The sequence below is a fragment of the Salvia splendens genome, chromosome 11 (assembly GCF_004379255.2).
Source record: "Salvia splendens isolate huo1 chromosome 11, SspV2, whole genome shotgun sequence".
NCBI lineage: Eukaryota > Viridiplantae > Streptophyta > Magnoliopsida > Lamiales > Lamiaceae > Salvia > Salvia splendens.
Window position 1 is genome coordinate 2,573,660 of NC_056042.1, and position 18,059 is coordinate 2,591,718.

General features: G+C 36.4%; 1 protein-coding gene across 1 annotated transcript; it reads right to left on the minus strand.

Moving 5' to 3' along the window:
* Window positions 1–5,171: 5,171 nt before the first annotated feature.
* Window positions 5,172–5,930, minus strand: LOC121756067 (secreted RxLR effector protein 161-like). The gene has a single exon (XM_042151525.1). It carries the CDS (start codon window positions 5,928–5,930, stop codon window positions 5,172–5,174), a length of 759 nt encoding a protein of 252 aa, XP_042007459.1.
* Between the last annotated feature and the right edge of the window lie 12,129 nt (window positions 5,931–18,059).

The following is an 18,059-nucleotide window of genomic DNA, read 5'->3' on the forward strand; positions in this document are numbered from 1 at the left end:
CATTCCCAATGAGATGAGATTTCTTTTCACTTCCGGAATATACCTCACCCCAGTTAGGATCTTTATAGAGCCATCTTGCAAACTTAGCTTCACTTTCCCTATCCCTTTGATCTGACACACATGGTTATTTCCAAGAACTACAGTCCCTGATGCTTCCTGAAGATCATGAAACCAAGATTTGTTGGGGCACATATGGAAGCTGCACCCTGAGTCCATTATCCACCTGTGACTGATCTCATTATCACTGACATTCATGAGTTGAGCAGGGGGATCAGTACTCTCTACACAATCAGAAGTGTTGTGGCCCTCAGAGGCTAGTTTTCTCTTCCAGGCATGGCAGTCCTTCTTCAAGTGCCCTGGTTTCTTGCACCAAAAACATGCTCTGGTTTCCTTCTGAGCATCAGAACTTGAGGGTTTAGAGCCCTCAAACTTTTTCTTGAAGTTCTGTTTTTTGAACTTCTTCACATTCAAGGCCTCTGCAGCTTGAACATTGGAGCTTGCAGAGCCTCTGCTGGTAGTCTTCTGGAGTTCCTTAGCCATCAAGGCCGAGTAGACTTCTGCATAGGTGATAGGCTTATCTCTGCCATAGATAATTGCATCACTCAACTGGTCATACGAGCTAGGCAATGCATTCAATGTAAGAATGGCCTTGTCTTCATCTGAAATTTTAACATCCACAGAGCCCAGATCATCAATGATCTTATTGAACTCCTCCAACTGCTCTATGATAGATTTTTCACCAGAAAAACTATAGGCATAGAGCCTCTTCTTGAGATACAGCCGGTTAGCCAAAGATTTTGCCAGGTAAACTTCATCTAACCTGTTCAAGATCTCCACCGCAGTCTTGGCTTCTTGAACTTCCCTCAAGACCTTATCTCCAAGGCACAGAATCACTGCAGAATGTGCCTTGAGCTGCATCTCCTCCATCTTTGCCTGAGCTTTATCATCAAGCATTGGAGCCTTTCCTTTCTCTTCAGTATTTGCAAGAACTGCGGCCAAGCCTTGTTGAATCAAGACCGCCTTCATCTTCATCTTCCACAGGCTATAATCATTCTTGCCTGTGAACTTTTCTGCATCAAGCCTTGCTGCCATCTCTGAAACCGTTTGATCCTCTGCAAATCAGCTTCAATATCCCCTTCCCACAGACGGCGCCACTTGTTGGGATTCAATACGCACAAGACTTTCACACACTCAGGTGAATCACACACACACTCACAGTTGTATGATAACTCACAATGCAGAAGAACACACACTCACACTTAGAGTATCGAAGATGGTAATCTTGGAGAGAAAACTTGAAAACTCTTTATTGATTTTCACTACTCACTACGTACATGGTTTTGAGCTATTTAAAGCTCTACAATCAAGTAGCAACTGCTACTAACTAACTACAAGAAGAATCAAGAAAGCAAGAAGAATAACTGCTACATCTCGGCTAACTAACTGCTGCTCCAACGGCTAGTTTCTCTAGGCCGAACTTCCTTCTCGGTTCAAGACCGAACTGTTGCTTCTTCTTTCTCGGCTCAAGACGAACTCTATTCTTGACTCAAGACCGAACTTTCTTTTCGGCTCACAACCGAGCACTCTCTTCGGCTCACAACCGAGCTCCCTTCTCGGTTCACAAACCGAACTCCTTTCTCGGTACACAAACCGAACTCCTTTGCTTCTCGGCTCAAGACCAACTGTCTTCTCGGCTCAAAGCCGAACTCAAAGCCGAGCTCAAAGCCGAGCTTCCTTCTTCTTCTCTTCTTCTTCCAACTGAAATGAGCACTCCATTATTACATATACGTCGCAAACATGTTCAGTGCACGCGATTAGGTTGATGTTTTAATCCCTTCGTATGTTTCATTGTTAAAGGTGTAGAATAATACAAGCCTCGTGAGCAACTTGGAGTGACATCTTTCTCTATTTTCGTACCTTAGTTTGTAAATTTAGTTTTTTTAATTTTGTCAATTCTTGTTAAATAACCTACGCCTCCCTGTGGTTCGACACTCGAAGTACTACAGCCGACTCTGTATTCTTGCAGATTCGTTGTAATATTAGAGTTAATTTATTAAACTTGTGTGAACTTTACCATTAATATTTGAACTCGAAAATTACATATCAAGTTTTGGCACCGTTGCCGGGGAGGCAACTGGTTATTTAATTTAGGATTCTTTTTGTTTTTATTTTTGTATAGTTTTCTAACATTTTATTTTTTTGTTTCAGAGTTGTAGCTAGAAGACTAAGTCAAGCCAACGACTTTAAACAAAGGCGCTAGTTGGGAGGCAACCCAATGAGTTTTTAGTTTATTTTTTTTTCTCTCTTAATAAATCAAGGGTTTTGTTTACTCAATTCTTTCCTTCGATGTATTTTATGAATTGAGTATTTTTTTATGTTGTTTTATTTTATTTTATTTTATTTTATTTTATTTTTTTTCGTGTAGGAGCAACATGGAGATAACAATTACATTGGAGCTTCTGAAAGAGTACACCTACAAAGGAATATACACCCACCCTCCCACCCGAATGCACTTTGGACATTATGCCAAGTTTGGGGGAGTATTCTTTTCCCTTTACTTTTTAAGTTCTTTTTGCTTGCATTGAGGACAATGAAGCATTCAAGTTTGGGGGGTTGAATGAGTTTCTTTGCTTGATGCATGTTTATTGGGTGTATTATATGCTAAAGTGTTGTGAATCATGTAATTGACGGGTGCATGTTAGATCTTCGGCTTTCTGGTTGGGAATGCTTGCTTGATTTTTCTTGATCTTTGAAGCCTAGGATGAATGGAATTTGTGCATGATTTATTTGAAAGAGCATGTTGTGAATATAATCGATTTCTTGAGTTGAGGAGAGTATGAAAATTACATGTCTTGTGGAGATTATCTTGGATTGATTTGCTTTATCGAGTGAACCGCTTGTATTCATTTGTGTCAATGATATGGGAGGATAAGGCACTAGGATGAACCCCATGGCCAAATGATCATATGCCTAGTCCTATACATGATCCCCTAGAAGCCACTTTGAGCTTAATTTCCTATCATTTGTGTAAACACTTAGCTAATCACTTAGCTACTTAAATAAGCCTCATTTTAGCCTCATCAATAGATCTTGCTACTATTTGGGTGCTAAAAACATGTTTGAGCTTTGTTGGTTGAGTTTTGAGTGTTGGGTGGTGAATTGTAAAAGGGTAGATATTTTGAGACTTGATTTGATGGATAAGTGAAAAGAAGGAAGTTCTTAAAAGGAAAAAGAAAAAAGAAAAAGACGACCTCCAAATTTGTAAAAGTCGAGGTCTTGTCAAAAGAAAGGAAAAAATTGTGAAATAAAGTTAGAGCTTCCATTTGTTTTTAAGATATAATCTTGTCTAGAATGATCTCAAGTTTGGGGGAGTGAGAATTTGGTTGTAATATTTTGTTGTTTGATCTTTGGAAGGAAGTTGTAGGAGGGAAGAATTTGGCACTCAAATGTGTAGCTTTTGAGCTCACTATCCATATTTATCCTACCTCATCCCTAGCCCCATTACAACATTTAATTAAGACCTTGGACCTTATTGTTGATGCTTGTGGATGTTTTGTAAATAACTTGGTAGAGTTATTGAAGTTTGATTTGAAATCCGCGAGTCTATGTGGTAAGTAATGCTTGACGAGTCAATGATGACGGTTTGAGTTGTATGATCACATGTTTGGACTTACTTTGACATGCACCTTGACTTGAAGTTCTAGGTTGATAAGTGATGGTTCTAGAGAGTGGGAAATCTTGATTGGAATTGTTGGGGGTTTAGATTTTGTCATTCATGTCTCTACGTGATTCACTCTCATTAAAACTTTTGGAAAAACTTTTGTGAGTTGAGCTTCAAAGTTTTGTGTTTTATGTGATCTTGCTCGAGGACGAGCAAGCAAATAAGTTTGGGGGTATTTGATGTGAATCAAATTGTACATTTTTATTCTCCTAACTTTACATGATTTATATAGTTTAATGCTCGCAAAAGTATGTTTTGTGGTGTAGGTAGAGGAATAAATGGTGAAACAAAGAATGAAGCTCGGATGGTGAAAAAGCTGTCAGAAAGCTCTCAAAATGAGGCACCCGGCCGAGTGTATTGTTTGCCTAATAATTTCACCCGGCCGGGTATGATTTTCAGAATACGAAAATTCCACGAAGTCCTCAAAATTGGTCACCCGGCCGGGTGAATTTTATGCCTAATAATTCCACCCGGCCGGGTGAATTAATTCTAACCGCAATATTGCAGTTTCATGTGGCAAAAAAAGAAAGGAGAGGTAGTGGATGGGACGGTTTTTGGGGGAGAGAGAAAAGAATTAGTAGAAGGAGAAAAAGGAGAAAAGGGGGTGACGTGAAGGGGTGGAAAAGGGGGGAAAAGGCTGCAAAAAAAGGGTGCCAGGGGGAGTTGACGAATTGGGGACAGAGGAAAAAAGAGAAAAGGGAGGAAGAAGAGAAGAGGAAGGTCCGGCCTACTCTCCGACGATCCGACTCCAAATCCCAACTCCACTCACGAGAGCTTGAATCCTACGGTTTTAATTGCAAAATTCACCATGTGTATAGGCTAAGCTCTCTATGTTGCTCCAAGTTGTAATCTAGGCTTGTATGGATGTTTTTACACCATTGATTTCATATGTTTGTGTCCAACAATGTGCTCAATTTTTATTCACTATGTTTTTGGCTAATAACGTAGTGATGTTAATTCCTCTGCTATTGTCTCTTTAACATAGTTTAGGAATGATTGATTGTTGGATTGCTATCGAATTAGAATTGTTCAGAGGATAATTTGATAGTGGATTAAGTAGGTGACTATAGTAGATGATCTTTTATTCTCGCGCTTCCGCAGGAATTTAATATCATTGAAAATTAATTCATGGAACAAGTGTTCAGCTGACTGTGAATTATACGTCGCAAACATGTTCAGTGCACGCGATTAGGTTGATGTTTTAATCTCTTCGTATGTTTCATTGTTAAAGGTGTAGAATAATACAGGCCTCGTGAGCAACTTGGAGTGACATCTTTCTCCATTTTCATACCTTAGTTTGTAAATTTAGTTTTTTTAATTTTGTCAATTCTTGTTAAATAACCTACGCCTCCCTGTGGTTCGACACTCGAAGTACTACAGCCGACTCTGTATTCTTGCAGATTCGTTGTAATATTAGAGTTAATTTATTAAACTTGTGTGAACTTTACCATTAATATTTGAACTCGAAAATTACACATCGGCAGTACAAAGGAATATCTCTCTTTCTCACTATTCCAAAATCTCCAAGCAACGTTGTTGCCCATACCACCTCACAACTGGCTTGAGCCATGGCCTTATACTCTGCCTCTGCTGATGATCTTGAGATGGTGTGTTGTTTCTTGGCTCTCCAAGATATCAAAGAAGTCCCCAGAAATAGGCAATACCCAGTCAACGATCTGTCGGTGTTAGGGCATGCTACCCAATCTGCATCAGAGAAAATGCTCAAGGTAGGTTCAACATCTTTAGAGTAGAAGAGGCCATGTCTAGGAGTCCCTTTGATGTATTTGAGAATCTTCTCAGCTGCTATCCAATGTTCCTCACACGGTTTGGACACATATTGGCTGAGCTTGTGCACTGCAAAGGACACATCTGGTCTAGTGATGCATAAATACAGGAGTCTACCAATCAATCTCCTATACTTTGAGGACTCTGCCATTACTACTCCAACCTCTTGTCCCAGCTGTTTAGCAGGATCCATGGGAACTAATGAGGGTTTACATCCCATTAAACATGTGTCTCTCAACAGATTCATTGCATATTTTCTTTGAGATATAAGGATCCCATCTTTGTTTCTAGCAATCTCCAAACCAAGAAAATACTTTGGAATGCCTAAGTCCTCAAACTTGAAGTGTTGAGCTAAGAACTTCTTAAAGTTCTCAATCTCTCTTTTATCACTTGTAGCTACCAAAATGTCATCAACATACACCATATTGCCAAAGAAACTGGAGCTGCTTTTCTTATAGAAAAATGAATGATCCGAGGCTGACTGTTAAAGACCAAAACCACTCAGAACTTGTGATAATTTCAGGTACCATTGTCTATATGCCTGCTTCAGACCATATAGGGACTTTTTAAGTCTCCAAACAAGCTTGGTTCATGGCTTACATTCGACCCCCTCAACAAACAGCCCAGGTGGAATGTTCATATATATTTCTTCTTCCAAATCTCAATACAAGAAGGCATTGTTAATATCCAAATGGCAGAGATCCCAACCATAAATAGCTGCAAGTACTAATATGAATTTCACTGTGGTGAGTTTTGCCACATGAGAGAAAGTATCAAGGAAGTCCACACCCTCTAATTGTGTGTACCCCTTAGCAACAAGTCTTGCTTTGTATATTTCTACAGATCCATCAGCATGAAACTTTACTTTAAACACCCATTTGTAGTCGATTGGGATCTTTCCTGGTGGTAAACTTGTGATGTACCAAGTTTCACTTTTGTTCAAAGCAGCCCGTTCATCTTGAATGGCCATATGCCATTCTGGAATAGGAGCAGCTTGGGAGTAAGTAGCTGGCTCAAACACTGCAGTCATCGGAATGACATATATTGAAGATAGGTTGAGGAAAGATTTGACAGAGTGAAGTAGGAAGATATGGGATATGGAGTGGCTGAGGAAATTGAGTTGCACAAGTAGTCAGTCAGATGAGATGGAGGAACTACTTGTCTCCCAGTTCTGGTAGTGATGGGAGTAGGTTCCATAGATAAGATGCTAGATCTGACCTGAGAGAAAGAAGGATTGAGTCCAATGAGGAATTGCATAGTGCAATCTTCCTCTTGAGAAGCTTGCCACCTTCGCGCGCTATGCCAACGACATGTAGAACAAGTGCACCATGCGATCGGCTGGAAATGCTTAAATTCATCCCATACGATCATCAGATTAGTGAAGTAGGTGCTAACATCATTATGACCTTGAGTCAGATTCATGATTTGCTGGCGGAGCTGATAAGATCGCGCGGAATCTGATACAGAGAACCGATCGCGTAGATCTGACCAGATCTCATATGCGCTATCTAGATACATCACGCTTGAGCAAATCTGCGGTGAGATCGAATTCCTAAGCCATGACACAACCATATTGTTGCCTCTAATCCATGCTGAGAGTAGAAGATGATCATCATCTGGTCGAAGGAGATCACCATTGACAAATGGCGCTTATTTTTGGCCAATAATGCGGTAGTGACTTATCTACTCCAGACGATGTAGTTTGATCCGATGAGAACTTGAGAAACTAGTTGCAAGCTCGGATTATCGCTTGGATGTAGGTAGTAAGGACTTGAATTGTCTTCAAAATGTGGTTGACTGCTGCTTGCATATCCACCATTGTTGTTGCTTGTGTTGCGAGGAGACATTTCAGATTCAAAAGAGGAATCGGAAAAGAAGAAGCGGAAGCTATATGATTTTCACTGATACCATATAAGAAATGTAAAATCAACATGGAGGAATAATTCTCAATATAGAGATAAAATGGAGAAAAAGATATTTCTTATTCAACAAAAACTCAAACTTACAAATGAGGGAAAGCTATCTATTTATAGTTCTATGCTACACACTATACGCATGTGCACGAGAACATGTTAACACATGGACTTGATCCTACACAATCAAACCCTTATAACTAACTCTAACGGTCGACTTATTTACTAGCTCACTCCCATGTGTTTCTCTTTATGTCTATTTTGTAGAAATTCAAATTATTTATAACAGGTTTTAGCAATTAGGTATATACTAGTGTAGTTTATTCTTTTAATTATCGTTTTTGAGAATGCATTAATGTCAATAACGTCATCAAATATTTTCAAGATTCTTCTTTGTTTGCTTATTTTTCTTTTTTTTAATAGTACTACAACTATGAATAATATGTATACTATATAATGGTTTCTATGTGATGTAAGAATGTTTTTTTTAAATGCATAACTTTCACTAAACTATTTATTGACCCATTAAAAAAAATGCGACATTTAGCGAGCACCAAATGTGCAATTGTGCTTGCAAATTAACTAGCACTGATGTGCTCAATGTTTTATCCTAATTACGATATTTGGCATAATTTTCTAATAAAATAATTGGCGAGCACCTGATTATGCTAGTCGTTATTGCTTGGCGCTATTTTTTACGAGCAAGACTGTGTACACCAAAAGTAGTGACCACACCTTTTCTAAGGTAAATCTCTTTTTGACAAAATTAAATCTCTTTTTAATCTCTTTTTAGGTAAAGGGTTGCTAAATAACAAGATACAATTAGGCCTAAGTACGGCAATTGGCAACTACCAAATTTAGTTAACTTGTCACACGTATATAAATTTGCTGTGCCATATATTGACTAAATTATTATACTACCTTTTCTTTATAATTATACACACTTTTCGATACCTAAAAAATATAGTTGGCGGTAAGGAAACAACAAGTTATCGTATACTTGGATTGGGGACCATCGAATTTGATAGACAATTTAATTCCTCTTTAAAAAAGGGAAAAAAGAAAACAAAATACACCTTATTTATACCGTGATTGATTGCTCAATAGTCAATAGTCATACTTTAGTTTGATTAGCTTTATAGAATGAGATTTGTGTACACGTGGGATAGTGATAAAATGCAAATTCTATACATAGTACAAATTCCAAACTATGATTTGGACCGTAAGAAAATGTCAACAAATAACAAAATAATAACAACAAAAATGTCAACACAATATCAACGGTTGACACTATGCTGACATTTTTTGTTGCTAGTATTTTGTCATCTGTTGATATTTTCTAACGGTCCAGATCATAGTTTGAAGTTTGTACAATATTTAGAGTTTGCATTTGATCACATTCCTCTACTCGTGTATGTGCAAGATGTATTAGGATATCGAGACCATACTCAAATTATTAGAGAGAATATCTAGATAATTTTAAATAAAAAAGTGTATCACATAAGATAGGGTTATCGAAAGATATTATAATACTTGTATCGTAACGCATTATTTAACTGTATCATTATCAAAGAATCCGATAAGGTCACTCATTATACTTGAGGCCAAAAAGAGGATCGGAGAAAGCTTCCATAAAATTTGATAAAGCAATAATCGTAATGGTTCCAAAACAAAGAGAAAGCTTTCCTTTAGAGGAAGTAGTTTTGCTTGACTAGGGGTGAGAAAATATATTGAAATATATACTATTTGTATCAAAATAATTAAGAATATAAAATTTTTGGTATGATGTAATTTTCGCTACTACGTAATATACCAAAAGATTTTAGTGCAATAATTGTATGCATTAAAAATTTAAAATACAATAATGATATGTGTACCGCAGTATATTAACAGTCAATATTAATATACAGTAGCATATAATAATTGACCAACATTGTGTCCATTATACGTGACATAATATATAATATTTGTTGAAATTGTTATGGAAACAATCGTCAATGCGTAAGAGGGGGCAGGTTATTTGTTAGGTATGTAAAATTTATTCACTTTCCTAGAAAAAAGAATCTTTCAGATATTGACGTTTAAATTTTTAAAATAAAGTTTTACACCGAAATCATCAGTTTTTATGATGTATTTTATTTTAATGTATAATTTTAACTATTATATATAGTTAAGATTAAATAAAACCAGGATTCACATATTAAATACAACATGATATCTACTCCAATGATTTATGCATTTGAAAAAAAATGGCAATATAGAGTTGCTGGTATAAAACAAGATAAAAAGTAAGTCTAAATTAATAGAGGACCTTTCCAAATTTCATAATCATAATAATGTTAGACTTCTGCTTTGAAATTAATAAATAATGTAAGACTAATTAATCTGTTCAACATATTTATAAAGTCAACTTATGACCAATTCAAAGGCCAACCTTGAATCCGATAGCGATTTACCTTGAAGTTTTATTCTAAATCCTCATTAAATTGTATATACGTCTTTCTCAATATATATTTATGAATAATTGATTTGTAAACACATTTTTCCCAATAATATGCCTTTGTTTCATATGAATCTTGTTTGGAAATACTACTAAATAACTAAATAACATATACTATTATTTACAAAGTTCGATATACTGTCTATCTACATCTGGAGTGATAAATTCATTATAATTTTTCAGACACAATTTACGATGACAGAAAAATTATACTCCATATAGGCAAAAAAAACTAATCTCTAATCCAATTAAGAAAATGAATCGGATTAAGCCTATAAATATATGTGCACAAACGTGATTGTGGACTGATTCATTTAATTCTATACTCAATAAATGTATAATAAGATGAAAACAGGAAGAAGAAAACAAAAACATGGCTAAAATTTATAAAAATAAATTCAGAAAATGGATAGAGATATGAAATACTCCAAATTACATATCCTAGTTACTCAAAGAGCAGTTATTTTGCATATGGGATCTTATAGTATATTTTATCCTATCTTTACGTGTGTATCTATTGACTATACCACATTACATAGTGCACTGGGAAAAGCAAAAACTAGTACTAATATTTAAAACTTAATTAATACAATAATAAAATATGGAATCGAAACTGAAACTCGTGGGATTTCTTTTATTTCATCAAGAACACCTCACAAGTCAATAATCCTAATCATTTAATCCCATCTACTCCACTTGGAATGTTTTGAATTAGTCAAAATTAACTATTTAAACACCCCAATTTGGTATTAAAATAATAATTAATTTATGTAATATATATTATATTTGTATGCTGAATTAAGCATTTAGCTTCTTCAAATGTGAAATGTATTGTTGTTGGGATTCTATCACCACTCCCAATAATCTTGACCAAAAAATTGATGTGCACTATTTTTGACTTAATGATGGATGACTACTACTTAAGAAGAATCAAAGTATTTTAATAGTGGGACAATAATCTAGGCAAATTATTATATAAATAGGAGTAATAAAATTAAGAATATTAAGGCAAAAAGGTTTGCAACAATGATTAAAAAAAGAGGGGTTGACGTGGTCGTGCCATAATTTTCTCTGCTCAATGTTTTTATTGATTCCATCCCATATTTTGAACGTATTTTTGTGAATTCTTGTCAACCTTATCTTTTTCACTCACTCATGGTGTTTGTTCATTAGTCAAGGTCATGAATATAGTCCTGTTACATTTTTGTATAATAATGTACTTAATTAATTTATATGCGACCTCCAACTTTGGATATAAATGAATATATTTATTATTCTTTTTATCCTTTAAAAATAGACATTTGCTACCATATGAATTTGAATACTACAAAATTTTTAAAATATGGTCAAAAAAGAAAAAAATAATCAAAATAGTGTTAATGAATAGTGAGAATAATACCAATAATGTAATATATGCTGAAAATGTTTTTAATAATAAAAGTAAATTAATTTTATGAATCGAACCAAAATGTCAAAATTGACTAACAGAAAGGGTATTGGTTTTATAATAAAATATGAGTGAAATGTGTGAATTGAAAGTGAAATGAGATTTTTATTCGCAATTGAACTAGGATGATACTTATATTGCCAAATGAAGAGAGTATATAATACTCTTTCTGTCCTAAAAAAATATTAGACTAGTTTTGTCATTTTTTGTCTTTTTCCAAAATTAGATCAAGTCTAAATATGACAAGTTTTCAACAACTAATAATCATGCACATCATTTATAACGTGAGTCCTATAACCACTAATACTTCTTTCACTAATTTTCCCTATTTCTCATATATCTTACTTTATCAATTACACATTAAAATTTATATACTACTATTATTTACAAGTATGACTATTTTTTTAGAATTGAGGGAGTAGCATGTTTCAAAGTGAATATAATAAACTAGAAACAATGTTTATTACCTATCTGATAATTTCCGATTAAAATATAAGAAAAAAACTCTTCACCTCATCTAATACTTGTCTAGGGTTAGTGATGGTTATTTACTTAAAGTTCAACTAATTATCAACTTTAACAACCACCACCAAAAACGACTGAGAAAATGAATATTAAAATATGAGGATGTTATCTGATATTTTCAATTTAAAATTGTTGACTCAGTAAAATTGTGTAGCTCCCTTCTTTTTTATGTTTAAGTTGTAGGAAAATTAATTGCGTGAATAAATCCATCTGTGTTCTCCCGTATAATCAAAGCATACGTTGGGCCGGGTTGTGTCAAAATCAAAGAATCATATGATCCATTAAAGGCCCATTTAGGTGTAACGTTTAAATTCAACAGTACATTTTATTTTATCCACTTATGATTTTATTAATCCCAAATTATGATCTATTAATCATGTTTGAGATTTAATTAGAATGGATAAATTACACTCATCGAAATTGGTGTCGAAAAACTGTGACCAAAATTTCTAAGCAGGAACGGTGGAAGAATATTACTAATATTATGCACTTAGGGTTACCTTAAGCAATTCTAGACATTAAAAGTGTTCCTGAAAATTTTTTTATGAAGACTTAATATGTAAATTTACTTTGTGTTTCTGCATATGAAGACTTTCTGCACTTTATTTTTCTGTCATATGAAAAATCACAGATTACATCATAAATCAAACATTAAACACATTTCATTGATCACATAAGATATGATGTGAGAATCAGTTATTAAGGTGACATAATATATAGATAATGGAAAATTAATCAGTGCAAAAAAGAGGATTTAATAAAAAAAATTAAAACATATAACATTAAAACAAAAATAATAAGTGTAGGAAATTATAGGACATGGTTTGCCTAATAGTACAAACTTAATGACTGAACATTTTGAATACCCATAGTTTTGAGTGAGAGAAAATATGCAACAGTATCGGGCTGCCCCAAGCTGCCCGGTGCTGCTGCGATGCGTCTCCACATCCCTTCTCGTTCTAGATTGTATCCATGACAGGACCTGGATTGATCACAACATAAAATCTTAAATTCGTGATTTAAGTTACTGACTCCAAATCCAAATATGCTTGTTCTACTTGTAGGCAGTGGAGGAAGCTCGACAAATTCAAGAGTCATTGGATTGCATATGAAAAGAACATTACAATCATCATCAAATTCATCCCACACCAAAAGCAAACCCTTAGTCGAATCAATTACAACACGATGGTGATCACGAGTTGAATATTGATTATGGGGAGGAGGCAAATCGAATTGGAAAAGCGACTCGCATGCCTCATTGCATATATGGTACCTCGCGTGAGTCGCGTCTTTATGGATGAAAGCCAGGCATGGTTTCGCAGTATACGACTTTGCAAACTCAACCTCTTCTATTAGATCACGCCATGATTTGCATACAAATTTGCAACTCACAATGTCTCTAACTGAGAGGAACATACACTTGCGGTAGTTTTTCAAATAAATCTGCCTTCAAATTTGAAGGTTTGATTAATTATAGAAAAAATAAACAGGATTAAGATAATCAAAAAATAAGTAAATGAAGAAAACCTCGTGCTCGGATGAAGGAATATTAATCCTTTTATCTGCGCTCATCTTCCTTTTAATATCTGATCCTCTTCAACTGAGCAATATCTATTGAACATAAACAAATCAACTATATATATGCATAGTAAAATCAATTTCAATATCTAATTTCCTGCAAAACTTAAAATGCAGTAGGAAAATAACTTCAATATTACTGCAAAACCAATCATATTATTGATTTTTTTAGTAAAATACATATGTAAAAATTTGCACTAAAACTATACCAAAACGCTTTTGGAATTTGTATAATTTATACTCCCTCCGTCCCAGATAGTTTGTCTGACTTTGATCGGGCACGAGTTTTAAGAAAGGTGATGAAAAGTGAGTTGAAAAAGTTAGTGGAAAGTAAGTCCTATTTTTATATATTAGTTTTATAATAAAAAGGTAAGTAGAAATGAGTTAGTGGAATATGGTAAAAAGTAAAATGGGATAAACTATGTGGGACGGACCGAAATGAAAAAATGGGATAAACTATCTGGGACGGAGGGAGTAATATTCAAGTCCAAAATTATTCTTGATGTATTACACACTCACGCTATCAATCAAGATCACACACACGCTTGAAGAGAATTATAGAGTTTTCTTATAGAGAGAAAATCAAAAGCTTTTATTGAGATGAATCAAGTGACTACGTTGCTTCTAACTAAGCAGCTGCTATTAACTATTTATACAAGGCAAGAACAAGAAAGAGTGAATAAGTCTTCACTCAAGAATTGGTTACAACTGCTAAGTGTGACTTTAGCTCCAACGGCTAATAGCCGTTATAAACTGCCTTTTGAATCTGACTTCTTGCTCGAGTGAGATGCATTCCACAATACTTTCTCATGCACTTGCATGCTTCTTTATTCATCAATTCATAACAATCTCCACCTTGATGATAAACGAAGCATCTGATCAACATGTCACCAACTGCAATCCCACAAGCCTGCAACAGTATCTGAACTTCTCCTTGCTTAGGGCCTTAGTTAACATATCAGCGGGGTTGTGAGCCGTGTCAATCTTCAATAGCTTCACTCTCCCACATTCCACTTCGTCCCTTATGAAATGCAATCTGACATCTATGTGTTTACTACGCTCGTGAAACATCTGATGTCTTGCAAGACACAATGCCCCATTGCTGTCACAATGTATGGGAACTCCTTTCTGTTGTATCTCAAACTCATTCACAAGGCCTAGCAGCCATTTGCCTTCCTTCACAGCTGAGGTCAGTGCAATATATTCAGCCTCCGTGGTTGATAAAGCCACCACATTCTGCAAACTTGACTTCCAACATATAGCAGCTCCATAAAGAGTGAAAATATAACCTGTTTGTGATCTCCTGGTATCAATGCTTGCGGCATAATCTGAGTCACAATACCCTTGCAAAGCCTCTTCCTCAGCTCCACCTTGATTGGTGAATAGAATACCCAGCTTACTTACACCTCCCAGATACCTTAAAGTCCATTTGAGAGCACTCCAGTGCTGTCTGCCATACGCTGTCATGTGTCTGCTTGTTGCACTTATTGCATGTGCAATATCAGGCCTTGTGCATATCATTAGGTACATCAAACTCCCAACAATATTCGAGTATGGAATAGCCTCCATTTCCTTCCTTTCCTCATCAGTATCAGCCTTTTGTTCTTTTGACAGCTTGAAGTGAATCCCAATTGGAGTAGCTGTGCTCTTCATGTTGCCTACTCTGAATTTCTTCAAGACTTTATCAATATACTCTGACTGGAACAGCCATAACTTGGTTCTGCCTTTGTCCCTGAGTATATCCATGCCAAGGATTCTCCTAGCAGATCCCAAATCCTTCATTTCAAACGTTGCCATCAACTGGCTCTTGACTCTCTTGATTTCATTCGGATCTGCCCCAGAAATAAGCATGTCGTCTACATATAGGAGAAGGTAGATAGGGGCCTTGTTTTTCTGCCTCTTGATGAAAACACAACTATCATACAAGGATCTGTCAAAACCCAACTTTGCCAAATTTTCACCAAACTTCAAATACCATTGGCGGCTGCTTTGTTTAAGACCATATATGCTTTTCTTGAGGAGACACACTTTCTCTTCAGATCCAGGGGCTTCAAAACCCTGTGGTTGTGCCATGTATATTGTTTCCTCAAGATCCCCGTTGAGAAAGGCTGTCTTTACATCTAATTGCTCCAGATCCCAACCTCTTCTTGCAGCTACTGCCATAAGGACCCTGATGGAGTTATGTTTCACAACTGGTGAATATACTTCATTGAAATCTACCCCCTCTTCTTGGTTGAACCCCTTTGCTACAAGCCTAGCTTTAAATCTCACTTTCTCTGTGGCTGCTGATTCTATTTTCTTTTTAAACACCCACTTACATCCAATGATTTTTCTAGATTTTACCTTCTCAACCAAGATCCAAGTCTTGTTGTTTATCAGAGACTCAAGCTCTTCTTTCATTGCTTGAACCCATTCATTCTTCTCAGGTCCACTGATAGCCTCATGAAAAGTGCTAGGCTCAGCATACTCCAGTTGCTCTGCCACATTTAGAGCATAGTACAACATCTCATAGTCCTCAAATCTTGCCGGTGGCTTACGATTGCTTCTTCTTGGCCTGTCCCGGCCTATCTGATACTCTGTTGGGGTGGTATCATGATGTTGCAGATCTTCATTCTCATCATCTAGCTCCCCTGTTACTCCATCGGTTTCAACATTTTCCTGACCCATTTCATCAGATGGTGCACTAAATACATCCATCTTGTCAGATCCATCATTCTCATTATCTTTGTTAAGAGCCTTCTGACTCAAAAGTGGCATTTCTTCTTCAATGAATACAACATCTCTGCTGACAATTATTTTCTGATTTTGAGGTTCAATACACCAGAGCCTATACCCCTTGACTCCCTTTTGATAGCCCAACATGATGCATCTCAAGGCTCTTGCACTTAGTTTGCCCTGTTTCATATGTGCAAAAGCCTTGCACCCAAAAGGCTTGAGCCTGGAGTAGTCAATCTTGGTCCCATACCATCTCACATCTGGTATAGAGCCTTTAATGGCTGAAGAGGGACACTTATTGATCAGATAAGCTGATGTGCTCACAGCCTCGGCCCAAAATTGCTTGCCTACACCAGATGATGACAGTAGGCATCTGACCCTTTCGAGGAGTGTGCGGTTCATTCTTTCTGCCACCCCATTTTGTTGGGGGTTGGCTGGAACAGTCCTATGCCTTGCAATCCCTTTCTCTTTGCAAAAGCCATCAAACTCCTTTGACAAATACTCCAATCCATTGTCAGTTCTGAGTACCCGAGGATATGAACCTTTCTGATTTTTCATTTCTGTACACCAGTCTTTGAATGAGCTGAATGCCTCAGATTTCTCCTTCAATACAAACACCCATACTTTTCTAGAGTAGTCATCAATGATAGACATATAATATCTACCACCCCCTAGGCTCTTTACAGGTGAGGGACCCCATAGATCTGAGTGTACATAGTCTAGAGGTGAGGTAGAAGTATGAGATCCAGTTGGGAATGGCAACTTCTTTGACTTTCCCAACAAACAGTCTTCACACTTGGCCAATTTTTTCTGAGTATCTGCTTGAATCATCCCCTTCTTGACCAATTCTTTCAAAGTTCCCTCTGCCGGATGACCAAGCTTCAAATGCCAGGTCCTGAGATCATTAGAGATAACAGCATGAGACTCTTCTTGAATGACAGCAGCTTCAAGATAATACAAGCTACCCCTTCTGTGTCCCACCAACTTGAGCTGCTGCTTCTTGAAAACTTTCATTTCACCACCTTCAGACTGAAAACTATATCCCTTTTTCTCCAGGGTACCTAGAGATACCAGGTTTCGTTTGACCTTAGGAATATATCTAACTTCAGATAATATCTTCATTGATCCATCATTGAGTCTGAGCTTGATGCTCCCAACTCCCTTTATCCTACAGGCCTTGTTGTTACCCAATAAAACTGATCCCTCACATTCTTTGAGATCATAAAACCATTCCACATGTGGACATATATGGAATGAGCAACCAGAATCCAATATCCATGATCCTCTATCAAATTTATCAGTGACATTCATTACCTCAGCAGCTTCTTCACCATCACTGCTGACAAGATTTGTGTGTGGCTTACTTTCTGAGGCCATCTTCTTTTTCCAGCCATAACAATCCTTTTTTATGTGGCCGGGCTTTTTGCACCAATGACAGGATCTAGTCTCCTTGACTCCAGAGACATTATTCTTGGATTCTTCAGGCTTCTTGTAGAACTTCTTCTTGTTCCACTTCTTAACATTGAGGGACTCTGGTTGAGGCTCACCTTTCTTGGCACTGATTTTCTGTAATTCCTTAGCCATGAGAGCAGAGTAAACTTCATTATAGGAGATGGCTTTATCTCTCCCATAAAGAATAGCATCTCTCAATTGATCATGTGAATCAGGCAAGGCATTGAGCACCAAAATGGCCTTGTCTTCATCACTGATTTTTACATCTACCGCCTCAAGATCATCAATAGATTTACAGAAATCCTCAAGTTGCTCAACTATAGGTTTATCATCTGTAAAACTATACGAGTAAAGCCTTCTTTTCATATACAATCTATTGGCCAAGGACTTTGCCAAATAAACCTCATCAAGTTTCTTCAGAAT

What these genes read in the sequence shown, in the direction of transcription:
- LOC121756067 (XM_042151525.1), bottom strand. Translation starts at nt 5,930, where the DNA reads ATGGTGTATGTTGATGACATTTTGGTAGCTACAAGTGATAAAAGAGAG.